The sequence below is a fragment of the Bombina bombina genome, chromosome 5 (genome assembly GCF_027579735.1).
Source record: "Bombina bombina isolate aBomBom1 chromosome 5, aBomBom1.pri, whole genome shotgun sequence".
NCBI classification, from domain to species: domain Eukaryota; kingdom Metazoa; phylum Chordata; class Amphibia; order Anura; family Bombinatoridae; genus Bombina; species Bombina bombina.
Window position 1 is genome coordinate 289,844,750 of NC_069503.1, and position 23,268 is coordinate 289,868,017.

At 41.2% G+C, this 23,268-nt stretch overlaps 1 protein-coding gene across 1 annotated transcript in view; it reads left to right on the forward strand.

Moving 5' to 3' along the window:
• Nucleotides 1-23,268, forward strand: part of ANKIB1 (ankyrin repeat and IBR domain containing 1) — a 575,165-nt gene that overhangs the window by 514,554 nt on the left and 37,343 nt on the right. Inside the window, exons 11-12 of the mRNA XM_053714029.1 lie at nucleotides 2,074-2,204; nucleotides 9,078-9,212. Coding sequence (XP_053570004.1) covers nucleotides 2,074-2,204; nucleotides 9,078-9,212 — 266 coding nt within the window. The remainder of the gene's footprint in view (nucleotides 1-2,073; nucleotides 2,205-9,077; nucleotides 9,213-23,268) is intronic.

Here is a 23,268-nt window from a genome sequence, read left to right on the forward strand (position 1 = left end):
TGATCTCCTCTCAACCCTCCCATCTCCCTGATCCTTAGAGTGCCCCCCATTTCCAATTCCCATTTATGTTGTAGTGTAGCTTCCCATCCCTCTCTCCCTTCAAAAATGTTTCTGCAAATTTGATAATTGTACAATGGAAAAGGTTTGTTTTAATTGTATGCTAAATCACAAAAGGAAATGTGGGGTTTCATTTCCCTTTAACTATATGTTTAACCCCATTTAAAGGGTATGCAATAGTACAATAGTAAAATGCTCCAACACATTAGAGCTTTTTCTTTTTTACATTTTTATGTCCCATCTCCCTGATCCCCCCTCAACCCACCCATCTCCCTGATCCCCCCTCAACCCACCCATCTCCCTGATCCCCCCTCAACCCACCCATCTCCCTGATCCCCCCTCCCTGATCCCCCCTCAACCCACCCATCTCAATGATCCCCCCTCAACCCACCCATCTCCCTGATCCCCCCTCAACCCACCCATCTCCCTGATCCCCCCTCAACCCACCCATCTCCCTGATCACCCCTCAACCCACCCATCTCCCTGATCCCCCCTCAATCCACCCATCTCCCTGATCCCCCCTCAACCCACCCATCTCCCTAATCCCCCCCTCAACCCACCCATCTCCCTGATCCCCTCTCAACCCTCCCATCTCCCTGATCTCCCCTCAACCCTCCCATCTCCCTGATCTCCCCTCAACACTCCCATCTCCCTGATCCCTCCTCAACCCACCCCTCTCCCTGATCCCCCCTCAACCCTCCCATCTCGCTGATCTCCCCTCAACCCTCCCATCTCCCTGATCTCCCCTCAACCCTCCCATCTCCCTGATCCCCCCTCAGCCCTTGCATCCCCCTGATCACTCTTCAACCCTCCCATCTCCCTGATCTCCCCTCAACCCTCCCATATCCCTGATCCCCCCTCAGCCCTTGCATCCCCCTGATCACTCTTCAACCCACCCCTTTCCCTGATCCCCCCTCAACCCTCGCATCCTCCTGATCACTCTTCAACCCTCCCATCTCCCTGATCCCCCCTTAACCCTCCCATTTCCCTGATCTCCTCTCAACCCTCCCATCTCCCCGATCTCCTCTCAACCCTCCCATCTCCCTGATCCTTAGTTAAAGTACCCCCCCCCCCCATTTCCAATTCCCATTTATGTTGTAGTGTAGCTTCCAATCCCTCTCTCTCCCTTCAAAAATGTTTCTGCAAATTTGATAATTGAAGTACAATGGAAAAGGTTTTTTTTTAATTGTATGCTAAATCACAAAAGAAAATGTGGGGTTTCATTTCCCTTTAACTATACGTTTAACCCCTTTCCAGGGTATGCAATAGTATAATAATAAAATGCTCCAACACATTACAGCTTTTTCTTTTTTACATTTTTATGTCCCTTTAACTTCAGTAAGGATTCTCATTTTAAGGGACAATTTATAGGTCCTCTCATAGTACAGTTTTCTCACTAGCACACAGTGCTGCCAGAGGTAAATCCTAGTGTTTTTGAAACGCTAGGATTTACCAGTGGAACAAATAAAGATGACTTTCAGTCATGAAGTATAAAATATTTCATGATGAAAGTTCCTTTATTTGTTTGAAGCGTTTGCCACACTGAGCTCCTCAGGCAGCCCATGGCAGAACGATATTTTGCTGTGATCTGACATTTCAACCTCTTAGCCAATAGCCATGCGGGCCAGCTGGTGCCATGCCGGATAGCTAGCACGCTAAGATCACCTCACAGCAAAATAGCGTTCTGCCATGGGCTGCCTGAGGAGCTCAGTGCTGTGAACGCTTCAAACAAATAAAGGAACTTTCAGCATGAAGTATTTTATACTTCATGACTGAAAGTCCCTTTTATTTGTTCCACTGATACATCCTAGGGTTTCACAAACTCTAGGATTTACCATCACTTTAACAGCTTTCAAGACTTATCTACTCATTTTACATTACCAAATAATGTGTAATGATTCAAACATGTCACTTCAAATACCTATCTCCGGGAAAAAATCTATTACAGTACTTGTAATTTCACCTGTACAAATAGCTTTTCTATTAAGTCCCTGTTTCTCTTGCTCTAATGTTTAGTTGTGGGAGTCAATGTGGCTTTCGAAGATGCTGCCAACTGCCTGTGGTTATTAACAAACTCCAAGCCATGCGCCAACTGCAAGTCTCCTATACAGAAGAATGAGGGGTGCAACCACATGCAGTGTGCCAAGGTAGGAGTCATCAATTAAATAGCAAATCAAAATGAATCACTGGGATTAGGAATGTCTGCGTGTCATTGAAGCTTTTTACCTGTACAGGGACTGTCTACTCCTAGAATTAACCCTTTGCAGATTTAAAGAGACATTGTAGTGCAATAATTGCATGCTTTTATTTGTTAGATCATGTTATTTTTGCATTACTCACAATGGAATTCTGTGTTACATCCCTGCAAATGGGTTAAACACATAGGTAAAGTCGTGTGGCAGTGCTTGCAGCTTCAGAGCTGAATACAGCTGGTAAGTGGAGGGGTCATGTGACTTGCTGATTGGCTTATATGTTGTTTTTTACTCTGGGCCTGCAGTCTTCTGCAGCTCCCAAATGGAACTTTACCAAGGTATTTAAACCATTTTCTGGGGTTAAACAAATAGAATTCCAGTGTGAGTAGTGCAAAAATGACATGCTCTAGTAAATTATAGCATGATATTGTTGCAATACAATGTCCCTTTAAATTTCTGCTTCAGGAGCTGCAATGCATAGCCTCTCGTAAGCAGGACATGGCGAATGAATGTACTTTTGTGACAAAACCCTTATATCCAGAATGAGACCTAAATTTTAAATAATATATATGTAAGTGCCAATTTTGGGCCAGATTACAAGTGAATTGCTATTTAACGCTCCTGCTCGAGCATTAACTGTGTTTGTATTATGAGATGAAAGTAAACTGTTTTTGCTCTTGTGTTAACCCGACAAGCGCAAAAAGCCAAACTTCCAATATTGCGTGTGCGTTCATGTATTCCCCCATAGAAGTTAATGGAGCAAAAAAGTGGTAAAAAAACCCTACTCGTGCACATACTCGATCGCATTTTTTAATGTTCTTCATATAGCGAAATATGTTCTTTTTATTCATATATATATATATATATATATATATATATACATACACACTAGTGCAGAGATTTTCAACCACTGTGCCATGAGAGATTGTCAGGTGTGCCGCTGTGAATTGGTCCCTTCTTGCTTAAGTGCACTCCTGAAGCGGAACAGAAGCCGGTAGCTACTGCTACCCTACGCACTCATCCTGACACGCAGGGACTCTCTCATCTCCCACACAGTTCTCTGGAGGGTCGGGCCTCCGCTCTGGAGATTTCACTCGCCTCAGCTGCATTACAAAAGTTCCTATCAAGGAGATCTAAACAAGAGAAGACCCGTCAAGCCAGTGCGCATTTGGGTGGCGGTGCATGTATTTGAAGGCATCTGCTCTCTGCTATGATAGCCACGAGGACTACTGAGAATCTAATAAAAAGATATACGACACTCCGGAGCGTCGGGGCTCTGCTCCGTAGGTCAAGCAAACAACTGCAGTCCTTCCCCCCCCCCCCCCCCCCCCCCCGTTGCGGAGGCCTGTTAGTGCCAGTGGGTCGACAGCTCACATATCACCGTGGCCTACTCTGAGGCCTAGGAGCCTACATTCTTTTGTTCCCAAGCTTCTGAATGGGGTAATTGACCAGGAGGTGCGTGTTACTTACCACATTTCGGATTGATAGTCGCCTTGAAGAATAGAGGAGAGTGGGCCGAAGTGGCGGGAACGGCCACCATTTTATTTCTGTGTTTGCGTAGGTCTTTTGATCAATTGTGGCCTACACACTCTGACAGTTGCAGTTTTACAGATCCACTTAACTCCCCTTCCTGGATTCTCAAGCTCAGGGAGAATTGCCCTGAATATTAAATATATTGTTCCATCATAGAGAAGAAGACATTTGTTTTAACTGGGTGAGACCTTTCTGTTTACCATCATATGGATTTTATGCCATTTGCCCTCCTGGCTTAACTTCTGTAATTTTTCAGTTGCCTGATTACCAAGCCCTGATGCTCTTTGTGGGCCCCATATTTATGCTTATCCTACACTGATTGTGAAACTCTTATACTGGTGCCCCCAAGGCTTAGGGACTTTAACAGTAGGATCACTTGGGCCCCAGTAGTTTCTGCTTTTGGGCTCAATACTTGTGCACTGCTTACTGCCCTAACAAGTGGAAATTTTACTTGCATGGAACTACTGCATATCACCTAAGAATTTATTTTCATCACTGGTGCCCCCTAACAGCCTCAAATTACTAAATTGTTATATATATATACTGTATTAGGCTACAATGTGGGATTTTGTAAAATTTTGAGATGGTGGTGCGCCGCAGAATTTTTTAATGTAAAAAAATGTGCAGTGGCAAAAAAAAGTTGAAAATGACTGCCCCTATCCCCCCGTTCCCATCCCCCTGTCCCTATCCCTCTGTCCCTATCCCCCTGTCCCTATCCCCCTGTCCCTATCCCCCTGTCCCTATCCCCCTGTCCCTATCCCTCTGTCCCTATTCCTCTGTCCCTATCCCTCTGTCCCTATCCCTCTGTCCCTTTCCCTTTGTCCCTTTCCCCCTGTTCCTCTGTCTCTGTTCTTTTCTCCCTATCCCTCTGTCCCTTTCCCTCTGTCCCTTTCCCTCTGTCCCTTTGCCCCTGTCCCTCTGTCTCTGTTCCTCTCTCCCTATCCCTTTGTCCCTATCCCTTTGTCCCTATCCCTTTGTCCCTATCCCTTTGTCCCTATCTCTCTGTCCCTTTCCCTCTTTCCCTTTGCCCCTGTCCCTCTGTCTCTGTTTCTCTCTCCCTTTCCCTCTGTCCCTTTGCCCCTGTCCCTCTGTCCCTTTCCCTCTGTCCCTTTGCCCCTGTCCTTCTGTCTCTGTTCCTCTCTCCCTATCCCTCTGTCCATATCCCTCTGTCCCTATCCCTCTGTCTCTATCCCTCTGTCCCTGACCCTATACCTCTGTCCCTATCCCTCTGTCCCTATCCCTCTATCCCTCTGTCCCTATCCTTCTGTCCCTATCCCTCTGTCCCTATCCCTCTGTCCCTATCCCTCTGTCCCTATCCCCTCTCCCCATCCCTCTGTCCCCATCCCTCTGTCCCTATCCCCTCTCCCCATCCCTCTGTCCCCATCCCTCTGTCCCTATCTCACTGTCCCTATACCTCATTGTCCCTATCCCCCTGTCCCCATCCCCCTGTCCTTATCCCTCTGTCCCTATTCCTCTGTCCCTATTCCTCTGTCCCTATCCCCCTGTCCCTATCTCCCTGTCCCTATCCCCAGCCCCTATTCCCCAGTTCCCATCCACCTGTCCCTATCCCCCTGTCCCTATCCCTCTGTCCCTATCCCCCTGTCCCTATCCCCCTGTCCCTATCCCCCTGTCCCTATTCCCCTGTCCCTACCCCCCTGTCCCTACCCCCCTGTCCCTATCCCCCTGTCCCTATTCCTCTGTCCCTTTCCCTCTGTCCCTCTGTCTCTGTTCTTTTCTCCCTATCCCTCTGTCCCTTTCCCTCTGTCCCTTTGCCCCTGTCCCTCTGTCTCTGTTCCTCTCTCCCTATCCCTCTCTCCCTATCCCTCTGTCCCTATCCCTTTGTCCCTATCTCTCTGTCCCTATCCCTCTGTCCCTTTGCCTCTGTCCCTTTGCCTCTGTCCCTTTCCCTCTGTCCCTTTGCCCCTGTCCCTCTGTCTCTGTTCCTCTCTCCCTATCCCTCTGTCCCTATCCCTCTGTCTCTATCCCTCTGTCCCTATCCCTCTGTCCCTATCCCTCTGTCCCTATCCCTCTGTCCCTTTCCCTCTGTCCCTTTCCCTCTGTCCCTTTCCCTCTGTCCCTATCCCTCTGTCTCTATCCTTATCCCTCTGCCCCTGTCCTTATCCTTCTATCCCTATCCTTCTGTCCCTCTCCCTTTTCTTCTGTCCCATTCCCTCTGTCCCTGATCCCGCTCAAACAGCTCTCTAACCCCCCCACCCAGCTGTGTGCCAGTACCTATAACCCCCTTTTTTTTTTTTTTTTTTATTCTGTAGTCTAGTGGTTCCACCCCCTCCTGCGACCACGATTTAGTCCCCCCAAACCCCTTTTCTGAAGTGTAGCTGCCCCATCCCTCCCTGTTCCTTTCGTTTCTGTAGCGTAGGACCTCCTACTCCCTCCCCTTCCCTACCCCCTCCGCTGCTGAGCCGCCCACCCGCCCCCCGCCCACAGCTCCCGCCGGCACCAGCAGAAGATTGTTACAGACGGTGACACACACAGTGTCACCGTCTGTAACGTTCAGGCATCTGCCCTCATATGAAGCCGGACCACCGATCGCGCTCCGGCTCCATATGCAGCAGATTCCTGAAGTTTCTGAAGCTCCAGCTCTCAGCTGTAACTTAACAGCTGAGAGTGTTGGAGCTTCCTGAAGCTGTCTCTCACTGCAGGCTGTGCACACAACTGACGACGTTGACGAACACGTTACAAACGCAATTATAGTATAGCTATATATATATATATATCCATACATGCATATATATATATATATTATATACATATACATGATTATATATAGGTATAGATATATACAGATATATATAGGAATATCTATTTAGAAATAAGAACATATTCTGCTATGTGCAGAACATAGGAATGTGAAATATTTACAGAAAAAACATAGTTAGAACCTTTATTCAAAATGAATATTGCATAAATATGCTTTTACATGTTTTCATTTACTTAACTGCAATGGGCTCCAATGCACTTATAAAAAATGTCTATATATGTGTACATATGAATTTATGTGCTTATATGTGTATATATATTTCTGTAAATACATAAATACACATATAAATACATAAAAACATCTGTACACACAAATATACAGTATATATATATATATATATATATATATATATTTATATATACAGGGAGTGCAGAATTATTAGGCAAAGTTGTATTTTTGAGGATTAATTTTATTATTGAACAACAACCATGTTCTCAATGAACCCAAAAAACTCATTAATATCAAAGCTGAATAGTTTTGGAAGTAGTCTTTAGTTTGTTTTTAGTTATAGCTATTTTAGGGGGATATCTGTGTGTGCAGGTGACTATTACTGTGCATAATTATTAGGCAACTTAACAAAAAACAAATATATACCCATTTCAATTATTTATTTTTACCAGTGAAACCAATATAACATCTCAACATTCACAAATATACATTTCTGACATTCAAAAACAAAACAAAAACAAATCAGTGACCAATATAGCCACCTTTCTTTGCAAGGACACTCAAAAGCCTGCCATCCATGGATTCTGTCAGTGTTTTGATCTGTTCACCATTAACATTGCGTGCAGCAGCAACCACAGCCTCCCAGACACTGTTCAGAGAGGTGTACTGTTTTCCCTCCTTGTAAATCTCACATTTGATGATGGACCACAGGTTCTCAATGGGGTTCAGATCAGGTGAACAAGGAGGCCATGTCATTAGATTTTCTTCTTTTATACCCTTTCTTGCCAGCCACGCTGTGGAGTACTTGGACGCGTGTGATGGAGCATTGTCCTGCATGAAAATCATGTTTTTCTTGAAGGATGCAGACTTCTTCCTGTACCACTGCTTGAAGAAGGTGTCTTCCAGAAACTGGCAGTAGGACTGGGAGTTGAGCTTGACTCCATCCTCAACCCGAAAAGGCCCCACAAGCTCATCTTTGATGATACCAGCCCAAACCAGTACTCCACCTCCACCTTGCTGGCGTCTGAGTCGGACTGGAGCTCTCTGCCCTTTACCAATCCAGCCACGGGCCCATCCATCTGGCCCATCAAGACTCACTCTCATTTCATCAGTCCATAAAACCTTAGAAAAATCAGTCTTGAGATATTTCTTTGCCCAGTCTTGACGTTTCAGCTTGTGTGTCTTGTTCAGTGGTGGTCGTCTTTCAGCCTTTCTTGCCTTGGCCATGTCTCTGAGTATTGCACACCTTGTGCTTTTGGGCACTCCAGTGATGTTGCAGCTCTGAAATATGGCCAAACTGGTGGCAAGTGGCATCTTGGCAGCTGCACGCTTGACTTTTCTCAGTTCATGGGCAGTTATTTTGCGCCTTGGTTTTTCCACACGCTTCTTGCGACCCTGTTGACTATTTTGAATGAAACGCTTGTTTGTTCGATGATCACGCTTCAGAAGCTTTGCAATTTTAAGAGTGCTGCATCCCTCTGCAAGATATCTCACTATTTTTTACTTTTCTGAGCCTGTCAAGTCCTTCTTTTGACCCATTTTGCCAAAGGAAAGGAAGTTGCCTAATAATTATGCACACCTGATATAGGGTGTTGATGTCATTAGACCACACCCCTTCTCATTACAGAGATGCACATCACCTAATATGCTTAATTGGTAGTAGGCTTTCGAGCCTATACAGCTTGGAGTAAGACAACATACATAAAGAGGATGATGTGGTCAAAATACTCATTTGTCTAATAATTCTGCACTCCCTGTATATATATATATATATATATATATATATATATATATATATATATATATATATATATATATATATATATATATATATATATACACACATCTTTAGACATGTATATGTTTGTATCTCTATGTTAAAGCCCTTTGCCTGCCTTTTTTCCCCTAACACCTCAGACCTCATATCTTTGAGCCCATATAACTCTTGTGTGCAATATGTTTTTGAAAATGTTTTATTAGATGGTGTTATTATGAGTGTAAGTGTACTTTATAATGTATATTTTTTATGTGTTTTGTGACACTTTTTAATTTTGCGAAACTGTTAACCACTGAGGAAGTGGCTATCATTCTAGGGTAAATTGCGATTTCGCTTAAGCGATCACATTTACTTTCAACTCGTAACTCCAGCGGTAAACTCAACGAGCGTAAATGCCCACAATAAATCCCTTATTGTTTGCGTGTAACTGTTAGCACTCCACTTGTAATTTGGCCCTTTATATTTTGCAATGTTACTGAAGTATAATGCTGGCAATATAGTGCAATATTTAATTAGAAAATTAAATTACAATTTCAGTGACCTAGTAATATGTTTATTTGCCTATGTGTAGTGTAAATATGACTTCTGCTGGATTTGCTTGGAGGAATGGAAAAAACATAGCTCATCCACTGGAGGATATTACCGATGCACTCGGTATGAGGTGATTAATCAAGTAGAGGAGCAATCGAAGGAGATGACAGTGGAGGTAAGAGATTCTCGCAAGATTATTTTTACAACCATACATTCGATTTTCATTTTTAATCATGTATCTAGGGAACCATTTAACGACACAATCATTACGCAGTGTTTAGAGGGATGCAGAACTCTCTCAGATGTTTGCTTAGCAAATGACAGCAATTAAACACTATGGGGCCTAGTTATCAAGCCGTCAACCTCAAATACGCTGGAATTCCGCAGCGTATTTGTGGCGAGGCTGATTCGCCTTAGTTATCAAAGGTTAGAGACCGGCAAAAGTAGAATTTTGTGAAATAAACTTCGATCCGCCGGACTTAGTCCGACACAGATCGATTCTTACGTCACTCCAGATGTTCCGCACACAAGTGCGGCACAATCTGACTACTTTTGCTAGTTATCAAAAAAACTAGCAGGTACGCTCGGCACTTTTCCGGCCCAGCGTACCTGGTTTTCAAACCGCCACCCTGGAGGCGGCGGATCCCATAGGAATCAATGGGAGTCTGACCATAGCGAAAGTACAAGTTTGCTGCTGCCAGACATCCCATTGATTCCTATGGGAGCTGTCTACACCTAACACCCTAACATGTACCCCGAGTCTAAACACCACTAATCTGTCCCCCTTACACCGCCGCAACTAAATAAAGTTATTAACCCCTAAACCGCCGCTCCCGGAGCCCACTGCAACTATAATATATGTATTAACCCCTAAACCGCCGCTCCCAGAGCCCACTGAAACTATAATATATGTATTAACCCCTAAACCGCCGCTCCCGGACCCTGCCGCAACCTATATTAAATTTATTAACCCCTAATCTGCCCCCCCTACACCGTCGCCACCTATAATACATTTATTAACCCCTATCCTGCCCCCCACTACACTGCCGCCACTGTAATAAAATTATTAACCCCTAAACCTAAGTCTAACACTAACCCTAACACCCCCCTAACTTAAATATTAATTAAATAAATCTAAATAATATTTCTAATATGAACTAAATTAATCCTATTTAAAACTAAATACTTAACTTTAAAATAAACCCTAATATAGCTACAATATAAATAATAATTATATTGTAGCTATCTTAGGATTTATTTTTATTTTACAGGCATCTTTCAATTTATTTTAACTAGGTACAATAGCTATTAAATAGTTATTAACTATTTAATAGCTTACCTAGCTAAAATAAAGAGAAAAAAAAAGAAATACAAAATTACCTGTAAAATAAATCCTAACCTAAGTTACAATTAAACCTAACACTACACTATCATTAAATAAATTAACTACAAATAACTACAATTAAATACAATTACATAAACTAACTAAAGTACAAAAAAAAAAAGCTAAGTTACAAAAAATAAAAAAAATAGGTTACAAACATTTAAAAAAATATTACAACAATTTTAAGCTACTTACACCTAATCTAAGCCCCCTAATAAAATAACAAACCCCCCCAAAATAAAAAAAAATGCCCTACCGTATTCTAAATTAAAAAAGTTCAAAGCTCTTTTACCTTACCAGCCCTTAAAAGGGCCATTTATGGGGCATGCCCCAAAGAATTCAGCTCTTTTGCCTGTAAAAGAAAAATACACCCCCCCCCAACATTAAAATCCACCACCCACATACCCCTAATCTAACCCAAACCCCCCTTAAAATAACCTAACACTAATCCCCTGAAGATCATCCTACCTTGAGTTGTCTTCACTCAGCCGAGCAGCGATGGAACCGAAGAGGAGACCCGGAGCGGCAGAAGTTATCCTCCAAGCGGCGCTGAAGAAATCTTCCATCCGATGAAGTGATCCTCCAAGCGGCGCTGAAGAAGTCTTCCATCCGGGCGATGTCATCTTCCAAGAGGCGCTGAAGAAGTCTTCTATCCGGGCGATGTCATCTTGCAAGCGGGGTCTTCAATCTTCATCCCGCCGACGCGGAACATCCTTCTTTCCCGACGGACTACCGACGAATGAAGGCTCCTTTAAGGGACGTCATCCAAGATGGCGTCCCTTCAATTCCGATTGGCTGATAGGATTCTATCAGCCAATCGGAATTAAGGTAGGAAAAATCTGATTGGCTGATTGAATCAGCCAATCAGATTCAAGTTCAATCCGATTGGCTGATCCAATCAGCCAATCAGATTGAGCTCGCATTCTATTGGCTGATCAGAACAGCCAATAGAATGCGAGCTCAATCTGATTAGCTGATTGGATCAGCCAATCGGATTGAACTTGAATCTGATTGGCTGATTCAATCAGCCAATCAGATTTTTCCTACCTTACTTCCGATAGGATTCTATCAGCCAATCAGCCAATCTGAATTGAAAGGACGCCATCTTGGATGACGTCCCTTAAAGGAGCCTTCATTCGTCGGTAGTCCGTCGGGAAAGAAGGATGTTCCGCGTCGGCGGGATGAAGATTGAAGACCCCGCTTGGAAGATGAAATCGCCCGGATAGAAGACTTCTTCAGCGCCTCTTGGAAGATGACATCGCCCGGATGGAAGACTTCTTCAGCGCCGCTTGGAGGATCACTTCATCGGATGGAAGATTTCTTCAGCACCGCTTGGAGGATAACTTCTGCCGCTCCGGGTCTCCTCTTCAGTTCCATTGCTGCTCGGCTGAGTGAAGATGACTCAAGGTTGGATGATCTTCAGGGGATTAGTGTTAGGTTATTTTAAGGGGGGTTTGGGTTAGATTAGGGGTATGTGGGTGGTGGGTTTTAATGTTGGGGGGGGTTGTATTTTTCTTTTACAGGCAAAAGAGCTGAATTCTTTGGGGCATGCCCCACAAATGGCCCTTTTAAGGGCTGGTAAGGTAAAAGAGCTTTGAACTTTTTTAATTTTTTTATTTTGGGGGGGTTTGTTATTTTATTAGGGGGCTTAGATTAGGTGTAAGTAGCTTAAAATTGTTGTAATATTTTTAAAATGTTTGTAACTTATTTTTTTTATTTTTTGTAACTTAGCTTTTTTTATTTTTTGTACTTTAGTTAGTTTAAGTAATTGTATTTAATTGTAGTTATTTGTAGGTAATTTATTTAATTAATTTAATGATAGTGTAGTGTTAGGTTTAATTGTAACTTAGGTTAGGATTTATTTTACAGGTAATTTTGTATTTCTTTTAGCTAGGTAGTTATTAAATAGTTAATAACTATTTAATAACTAGTCTAACTAGCTAAAATAAATACAAAGTTACCTGTAAAATAAATATAAATCCTAACGGCTAGATTTAGAGTTCTGCGGCCAAAGGGGTGCGTTATCTACGCGTGCTTTTTTTCTCACGCACCTTTTAAATACCGCTGGTATTTAGAGTTCACAGAAGGGCTGCGTTAGGCTCCAAAAAGGGAGCGTAGAGCATATTTACCGCCACTGCAACTCTCGATACCAGCGTTGCTTACGGACGCGGCCAGCTTCAAAAACTTGCTCGTGCACGATTCCCCCATAGAAAACAATGGGGCAGTTTTAGCTGAAAAAAAACCTAACACCTGCAAAAAAGCAGCGTTCAGCTCCTAACGCAGCCCCATTGTTTTCTATGGGGAAACACTTCCTACGTCTGCACCTAACACTCTAACATGAACCCCGAGTCTAAACACCCCTAACCTTACACTTATTAACCCCTAATCTGCCGCCCCCGCTATCGCTGACCCCTGCATATTATTATTAACCCCTAATCTGCCGATCCGTACACCGCCGCCAGCTACGTTATCCCTATGTACCCCTAACATCGCCGACCACTGTTATATTTATTAACCCCTAATCTGCCGACCCCGCTATTGCTGAAACCTGCATATTATTATTAACCCCTAATCTGCCGCTCTGTACACCGCCGCAACATACATTATAGTTATGTACCCCTAATCTGCTGCCCCTAACACCGCCGACCCCTATATTATATTTATTAACCCCTAATCTGCCCCCCACAACGTCGCCGCCAGCTACCTACAATAATTAACCCTTAATCTGCTGATCGGAGCTCACCGCTACTATAATAAATGTATTAACCCCTAAAGCTAAGTCTAACCCTAACACTAACACCCCCCTAAGTTAAATATAATTTCAATCTAACGAAATAAATTAACTCTTATTAAATAAATTATTCCTTTTTAAAGCTAAATACTTACCTGTAAAATAAACCCTAATATAGCTACAATATAAATTATAATTATATTGTAGCTATTTTAGGATTAATATTTATTTTACAGGCAACTTTGTATTTATTTTAACCAGGTACAATAGCTATTAAATAGTTAATAACTATTTAATAGCTACCTAGTTAAAATAATTACAAAATTACCTGTAAAATAAATCCTAACCTAAGTTACAATTAAACCTAACACTACACTATCAATAAATAAATTAAATACAATACCTACAATTATCTACAATTAAACCTAACACTACACTATCAATAAATAAATTAAATAAAATACCTACAAATAAATACAATGAAATAAACTAACTAAAGTACAAAAAATAAAAAAAGCTAAGTTACAAAAAATAAAAAAATATTTACAAACATTAGAAAAATATTACAACAATTTTAAACTAATTACACCTACTCTAAGCCCCCTAATAAAATAACAAAGACCCCCAAAATAAAAAAATGCCCTACCCTATTCTCAATTAAAAAAGTTCAAAGCTCTTTTACCTTACCAGCCCTGAAAAGGGCCCTTTGCGGGGCATGCCCCAAAGAATTCAGCTCTTTTGCCTGTAAAAAAAACACATACAATACCCGCCCCAACATTATAACCCACCACCCACATACCCCTAATCTAGCCCAAACCCCCCTTAAATAAACCTAACACTAAGCCCCTGAAGATCTTCCTACCTTATCTTCACCTTGCCGGGTATCACACCGATCCGTCCTGGCTCCGATGTCTTGATCGAAGCCCAAGCGGGGGGCTGAAGATGTCCATGATCCGGCTGAAGTCTTCATCCAAGCGGGAGCTGAAGAGGTCCATGATCCGGCTGAAGTCTTCTATCAACGGCATCTTCAATCTTCTTTCTTCCGGAGCCATCATCTTCCAGCGGACGCGGATCCAACCTCTTCTACCGACGCCTACTCGCCGAATGACGGTTCCTTTAAATGACGTCATCCAAGATGGCGTCCGTCGAATTCCGATTGGCTGATAGGATTCTATCAGCCAATCGGAATTAAGGTAGGAAAATTCTGATTGGCTGATGGAATCAGCCAATCAGAATCAAGTTCAATCCGATTGGCTGATCCAATCAGCCAATCAGATTGAGCTCGCATTCTATTGGCTGTTCCGATCAGCTAATAGAATGCGAGCTCAATCTGATTGGCTGATTGGATCAGCCAATTGGATTGAACTTGATTCTGATTGGCTGATTCCATCAGCAAATCAGAATTTTCCTACCTTAATTCCTATTGGCTGATAGAATCCTATCAGCCAATCGGAATTCGAGGGATGCCATCTTGGATGACGTCCCTTAAAGGAACCTTCATTCTTCAGTTGGACGTCGGAAGAAGAAGATTGATCCGCGCTGGAGGTCTTCAAGATGGAGCCGTTCCTCATCGGATGAAGATAGAAGATGCCGCTTGGATCAAGATGGTTGCCGGTCCGGATCTCCTCTTCTTCCCGGATAGGATGAAGACTTTGGAGCCTCTTCTGGACCTCTTCAGCTGCCGCTTGATAGAAGATTTCAGCCGGATTATGGATCGCCAGCCGCCGCTTGGGCTTGGATGAAGATTTCGGAGCCTGGAGCGATCGGTGAACCTGGCATGGTGAAGATAAGGTAGGAAGATCTTCATGGGCTTAGTGTTAGGTTTATTTAAGGGGGGTTTGGGTTAGATTAGGGGTATGTGGGTGGTGGGTTGTAATGTTGGGGGGGTATTGAATGTTTTTTTTTTACAGGCAAAAGAGCTGAATTATTTGGGGCATGCCCCGCAAATGGCCCTTTTCAGGGCTGGTAAGGTAAAAGAGCTTTGAACTTTTTTAATTTAGAATAAGGTAGGGCATTTTTTTATTTTGGGGGTCTTTGTTATTTTATTAGGGGGCTTAGAGTAGGTGTAATTAGTTTAAAATTGTTGTAATATTTTTCTAATGTTTGTAAATATATTTTTATTTTTTGTAACTTTATTTTTTATTTTTTGTACTTTAGTTAGTTTATTTAATTGTAGTTATTTGTAGGTATTGTATTTAATTAATTTATTGATAGTGTAGTGTTAGGTTTAATTGTAGATAATTGTAGGTATTTTATTTAATTAATTTATTGATAGTGTAGTGTTAGGTTTAATTGTAACTTAGGTTAGGATTTATTTTACAGGTAATTTTGTAATTTTTTTAACTATTTTAGCTATTGTACCTGGTTAAAATAATTACAAAGTTGCCTGTAAAATAAATATTAATCCTAAAATAGCTACAATATAATTATAATTTATATTGTAGCTATATTAGGATTTATTTTACAGGTAAGTATTTAGCTTTAAATAGGATTAATTTATATAATAAGAGTTAATTTATTTCGTTAGATAAAAATTATATTTAACTTAGGGGGGTGTTAGTGTTAGGGTTAGACTTAGCTTTAGGGTTAAAAAATGTATTAGAATAGCGGTGAGCTCCGGTCGGCAGATTAGGGGTTAATGTTTGAAGTTAGGTGTCGGCGATGTTAGGGAGGGCAGATTAGGGGTTAATACTATTTATTATAGGGTTATTGAGGCGGGAGTGAGGCGGATTAGGGGTTAATACATTTATTATAGTAGCGGTGCGTTTCGGTCGGCAGATTAGGGGTTAATAAGTGTAGGTAGGTGGCGGCGACTTTGGGGGCGCAGATTAGGGGTTAATAAATATTATGTAGGTGTCAGCGGTATTAGGGGCAGCAGATTAGGGGTACATAGGGATAATGTAGGTGGCGGCGGTGTACGGAGCGGCAGATTAGGGGTTAAAAAAATGTAATAGAGTGGCGGCGGTGTGGGGGGACCTCGGTTTAGGGGTACATAGGTAGTTTATGGGTGTTAGTGTACTTTAGAGCACAGTAGTTAAGAGCTTTATAAACCGGCGTTAGCCCAGAAAGCTCTTAACTCCTGTTTTTTTTCTGCGGCTGGAGTCTTGACGTTAGATTTCTAACGCTCACTTCAGCCACGACTCTAAATACCGGCGTTAGAAAGATCCCATTGAAAAGATAGGATACGCAAATAGCGTAGGGGGATCTGCGGTATGGAAAAGTCGCGGCTGGAAAGTGAGCGTTAGACCCTTTCCTGACTGACTCAAAATACCAGAGGGCGGTAAAAACCAGCGTTCGGAGCCTCTAACGCTGGTTTTCACGGCTACCGCCCAACTCTAAATCTAGCTGTTAGATAGCTACAATGTAATTATTAATTATATTGTAGCTATCTTAGGGTTTATTTTACAGGTAAGTATTTAGTTTTAAATAGGAATAATTTATTTAAGTATAGTGTAGTGTTAGGTGTAATTGTAACAGGTTAGTTTTTATTTTACAGGTTAATTTCTCTTTATTTTAGCTAGGTAGGTATTAAATAGTTAATAACTATTTAATAGCTATTTTACCTAGTTAAAATAAATTGAAATTTGCCTGTAAAATAAAAATAAATCCTAAGATAGCTACAATATAATTATTATTTATATTGTAGCTATATTAGGGTTTATTTTAAAGGTAAGTATTTAGTTTTAAATAGGATTAATTTAGTTCATAATAGAAATATTATTTAGATTTATTTAATTAATATTTAAGTTAGGGGGGTGTTAGGGTTAGTGTTAGACTTAGGTTTAGGGGTTAATAATTTTATTACAGTGGCGGCGGTGTAGTGGGGGGCAGGATAGGGGTTAATAAATTTATTATAGGTGGCGACGGTGTAGGGGGGGCAGGATAGGGGTTAATAAATTTAATATAGGTTGCGGCGTGGTCAGGGAGCGGCGGTTTAGGGGTTAAACTATTTAGTTGCGGCGAGGTGTGGGATCAGCAGGATAGGGGTTAATAACTTTATTATAGAGGGCGACGGTATAGGGGGGGCAGGATAGGGGTTACTAGGTATAATGTAGGTGGCAGCGGTGTCCGGGAGCGGCGGTTTAGGGGTTAATACATTTATAAGAGTTGCGGCGGGGTCTAGGAGCGGCGGTTTAGGGGTTAATACATTTATAAGAGTTGCAGTGGGGTCTAGTAGCGGCGGTTTAGGGGTTAGTAACTTTATTTAGTTGCGGGAGGCTCTGGGGGCTCCGGTATAGGGGGTAGAACAGTGTAGTTAGTGTGGGTGCTTAGTGACAGGCTAGCAAGAAAGCTGTAAAAAAGCCGAAGAGCAGCGAGATCGGATGAGTGATAACTCTCACAGTCCGCTGCTCATCGCCCCGTACTTGGTGCACGGCTTTTTGACAGCTTTTTTGATAACTTAGGCGAATTTTTGCAGGTCTGCGGCGGCTATGTTAGGCGAGCTTAGGCGGGCGTATTGGGCCGGCGAAGGCAGGAAAAGTAGACACGTTGATAACTACCCCCTTATACGCGGTACAAACAAAATGTTTAAAGTAATTTAATGCTACCATTTTGATAGACAAAGTTACAAATTGATTTATATATATAAAAGGGCAGATCAGGGTTCCGCTCAATTTGCAAATCCTGGTGGAATTCAAGTACTTTTGATGTGGCCAGTTCTGATCTAAACAATCAATTTGTATAATGGTGAAGAGTCAGGTAAATTATACCATATTTATAGAAACATTGTCAAAAGTTGTATTTATTGTGCAAAAAAAAAAAGTAGCATTTAAATATATTACAACAGAAGCTGTGTATGAATTCTCATTGGCAGATAATTATGCCATGCTTATGATAGGAAAAATCAGCCTCTCTGGAGGAAGTGGAATAAGTGTAATTTTTTGAGGTGTTTTAAAGCAAAAGCAGGCAAAATAAACAAGGAATGTATATTACATTATTTTATTGTCCATAATTATTCATTTTATGGGTTATTACATTTTGAGTCGATTTATTAGATGTCACGTTAAAGGAACCTTTTTATCTTTTTAAACCTTCAGTAAAAAAATATTGAAAACCAGAAAATGTCAGGAAGTGTGAGGGAAAAAAACAGCATATTTTTATGTTTTCTTGAAGCTTTGTTGTATGTGGCCTGTCGCTGTCATGTTAGCAGCGGTCTTTCATGCCCTCATTATGAGATAACACAGACACAAGTAGATGGATTACATATCCCCCTGTTGTGATTTACAGGAAATAGGTTGCAGCTTAAATTTCAGAAGTTATTACACTTTAAATGATAAACAAACAACAGTAGCAGCAATTACGTGGTTGGCTGCTCTCATCTTGCTACATTTCCACAATGCATTCTCATGTCACAGTTGGATAATACGGTCAGAAATATGGATCTGTTTTTTAAGGTTTCAGCTGTGTATAGTTCAGAGGTTCTATGAGGAGAGAACAATATCTGCTCATATTAATAATTGGGAGAAAGCAGGGTCAACACTATTATTAACGGATAAATGTATGGTCCAGTGAGTTTTAATAGGGATGACATAATGTCTCAATTTAAAGGGACATGAAACACATTTCTTTCATGTAATTAGCAAGAGTCCATGAGCTAGTGACGTATGGGATATACATTCCTTCCAGGAGGGGCAAAGTTTCCCAAACCTTAAAATGCCTATAAATACACCCCTCACCACACCCACAATTCAGTTTTACAAACTTTGCCTCCTATGGAGGTGGTGAAGTAAGTTTGTGCTAGATTCTACGTTGATATGCGCTCCGCAGCAGGTTGGAGCCCGGTTTTCCTCTCAGCGTGCAGTGAATGTCAGAGGGATGTGAGGAGAGTATTGCCTATTTGAATGCAATGATCTCCTTCTACGGGGTCTATTTCATAGGTTCTCTGTTATCGGTCGTAGCGATTCATCTCTTACCTCCCTTTTCAGATCGACGATATACTCTTATATATACCATTACCTCTACTGATTCTCGTTTCAGTACTGGTTTGGCTTTCTACAACATGTAGATTAGTGTCCTGGGGTAAGTAAGTAAACTTATTTTCTGTGACACTCTAAGCTATGGTTAGGCACTTTTTTATAAAGTTCTAAATATATGTATTCAAACATTTATTTGCCTTGACTCAGGATGTTCAACGTTCCTTATTGCAGACAGTCAGTTTCATACTTGGGATAAATGCATTTGTTTCAATCTTTTTTTCTTACCTTAAAAAATTTGACTTTTTCCCTGTGGGCTGTTAGGCTCGCGGGGGCTGAAAATGCTTCATTTTATTGCGTCATTCTTGGCGCGGACTTTTTTGGCGCAAAATTTTTTTTCTGTTTCCGGCGTCATACGTGTCACCAGAAGTTGCGTCATTTTTTTGACGTTTTTTTGCGTCAAAAGTGTCGGCGTTCCGGATGTGGCGTCATTTTTGTCTCCACATTATTTAAGTCTCATTATTTATTGCTTCTGGTTGCTAGAAGCTTGTTCACTGGCATTTTTTTCCCATTCCTGAAACTGTCATTTAAGGAATTTGATCAATTTTGCTTTATATGTTGTTTTTTCTTTTACATATTGCAAGATGTTCCACGTTGCAACTGAGTCAGAAGATACTTCAGGAAAATCGCTGCCCAGTGCTGGAGCTACCAAGCTAAGTGTATCTGCTATAAACTTTTGGTATCTGTTTCTCCAGCTGTTGTTTGTATTGCATGTCATGACAAACTTATTAATGCAGATAAAATTTCCTTTAGTACTGTTACATTACCTGTTGCTGTTCCGTCAACATCTAATTTTCAGAGTGTTCCTGATAACATAAGAGATTTTATTTTTTAAATCCATTAAGAAGGCTATGTCTGTTATTTCTCCTTCTAGTATACATAAAAGTCTTTTAAAACTTCTTTTTCAGATGAATTTTTAAATGAACATCATCATTCTGATACTGATAATGGTTCTTCTGGTTCAGAGGTTTCTGTCTCAGAGGTTGATGCTGATAAATCTTTGTATTTGTTCAAGATGGAATTTATTCGTTCTTTACTTAAAGAAGTATTAATTGCATTAGAAATAGAGGATTCTGGTCCTCTTGATACTAAATCTAAACGTTTAAATAAGGTTTTTAAATCTCCTGTAGTTATTCCAGAAGTGTTTTCTCTCCCTGATGCTATTTCTGAAGTAAATTCCAGGGAATGGAATAATTTGGGTAATTCATTTACTCCTTCTAAACGTTTAAGCAATTATATCCTGTGCCATCTGACAGATTAGAGTTTTTTGGGACAAAATCCCTAAGGTTATGGGGCTGTCTCTACTCCTGCTAAATGTGCTACTATTCCTACGGCAGATAGTACTTCATTTAAGGATCCTTTAGATAGGAAAATTGAATCCTTTCTAAGAAAAGCTTACTTATGTTCAGGTAATCTTCTTAGACCTGCTATATTTTTAGCGGATGTTGCTGCAGCTTCAACTTTTTGGTTAGAAGCTTTAGCGCAACAAGTAACAGATCATAATTTTATAGCATTATTATTATTCTATAACATGCTAATAATTTTATTTGTGATACCATCTTTTGATATCATTAGAGTTGATGTCAGGTATATGTTTCTAGCTATTTTAGCTAGAAAAGCTTTATGGCTTAAAACTTGGAATGCTGATATGTCTTCTAAGTCAACTTTGCTTTCCCTTTCTTTCCAGGGTAATAAATTATTCGGTTCTCAGTTGGATTCTATTATCTCAACTGTTACTGAAGGGAAGGGAACTTTTTTACCAAAGGATAAAAAATCTAAGGTAAATTTAGGTCTAATAATCATTTTCGTTCCTTTCCTCACAACAAGGAACAAAAGCCTGATCCTTCATCCTCAGGAGCGGTATCAGTTTGGAAACCATTTCCAGTTTGGAATATATCCAAGCCTTATAGAAACCTATAGCCAGCTCCTAAATACCCATGAAGGTGCGGCCCTCATTCCAGCTCAGCTGGTATGGGGCAGTTTACGTTTTCTTCAAGGAAATTTGGATCAATTCCGTTCACAATCTCTGGTTTCAGAACATTGTTTCAGAAAGGTACAGAATTGGCTTCAGTTAAGGCCTCCTGCAAAGAGATTTTTTTCTTTCCCGTGTCCCAGTAAACACAGCAAAGGCTCAGCATTTCTGAAATGTGTTTCAGATCTAGAGTTGGCTGGAGTAATTATGCCAGTTCCAGTTCTGGAACAGGGGCTGGGGTTTTATTCTATCTCTTCATTGTACCAAAGAAGGTCAATTCCTTCAGACCAGTTCCGGATCTATCAATATTGAATCGTTATGTAAGGATACCAACATTCAAGATGGTAACTGTAGGACTATCCTGCCTTTTGTTTAGCAAGGGCATTATATGTCTACAATAGATTTACAGGATGCATATCTGCATATTCCGATTCATCCAGATCACTTTTAGTTTCTGAGATTCTCTTTTTAGACAAGCATTACCAGTTTTGTGGCTCTACCGTTTGGCCTAGCGTTAGCTCCAAGAATTTTTTTCAAAGGTTCTCGGTGCCCTTCTGTCTGTAATCAGAGAACAGGGTTTTGGTATTTCCTTATTTGGACGATATCTTGGTACTTGCTCAGTCTTCACATTTTCGCAGAATCTCATACGAATCGACTTGTGTTGTTTCTTCAAGATCATGGTTGGAGGATCAATTTACCAATCAGTTCATTGTTTCCTCAGACAAGGGTAACCTTTTTAGGTTTCCAGATAGATTTAGTGTCTATGACTCTGTCCTTGTCAGATAAGAGAAGTTTAACATTGATATCAGCTTGTCAAAACCTTAAGTCACAATCATTCCCTTTGGTAGCCTTATGCATGGAAATTTTAGGTCTTAGGACTGCCGCATCGGATGCGATCTCCTTTGCTCGTTTTCACATGCGACCTCTTCAGCTCTGTATGCTGAACCAGTGGTGCAGGGATTACACAAAGATATCTCAATTAATATCTTTAAACCGATTATACGACACTCTCTGACATGGTGGACAGTTCACCATCGTTTAGCTCAGGGGGCTTCTTTGTTCTTCCGACCTGGACTATAATCTCAAAAGATGCAAGTCTTACAGGTTGGGGAGCTGTGTGGGGGTCTCTGACGGCACAAGGGGTTTGGGAATCTCAGGAGGTGAGATTACCGATCAATATTTTTGAACTCTGTGCAATTTTCAGAGCTCTTCAGTCTTGGCCTCTTCTGAAGAGAGAGTTGTTCATTTGTTTTCAGATAGACAATGTCACAGCTGTGGCATACATCAATCATCAAGGAGGAACTCACAGTCCTCTGGCTATGAAAGAAGTATCTCGAATTTTGGTTTGGGCGGAATCCAGCTCCTGTCTAATCTCTGCGGTTCATATCCCAGGTATAGACAATTGGGAAGCGGATTATCTCAGTCGCCAAACGTTGCATCCGGGCGAATGGTCTCTTCACCCAGAGGTATTTCTTCAGATTGTTTAAATGTGGGAACTCCCAGAAATAGATCTGATGGCTTCTCATCTAAACAAGAAACTTCCCTGGTATCTGTCCAGATCCCGGGATCCTCGGGCGGAAGCAGTGGATACATTATCACTTCCTTGGAAGTATCATCCTGCCTATATCTTTCCGCCTCTAGTTCTTCTTCCAAGAGTATTCTCCAAGATTCTAAAGGAATGCTCGTTTGTCCTGCTGGTAGCTCCAGCATGGCCTCACAGGTTTTGGTATGCGGATCTTGTCCGGATGGCCTCTTGCCAGCTGTGGACTCTTCCGTTAAGACCAGACTTTCTGTCGCAAGGTCCTTTTTTCCATCAGGATCTCAAATCCTTAAGTTTTAAGGTATGGAGTTTGAACGCTTGATTCTTGGTCAAAGAAGGTTTCTCTGACTCTGTGATTAATACTATGTGACAGGCTCGTAAATCTGTATCTAGAGAGATATATTATAGAGTCTGGAAGACTTATATTTCTTAGTGTCTTTCTCATCATTTTTTCTTGGCATTCTTTTTGAATACCGAGAATTTTACAGTTTCTTCAGGATGGTTTAGATAAAGGTTTGTCCGCAAGTTCCTTGAAAGGACAAATCTCTGCTCTTTCTGTTCTTTTTTCACAGAAGGATTGCTAATCTTCCTGATATTCATTGTTTTGTACAAGCTTTGGTTCGTATAAAACC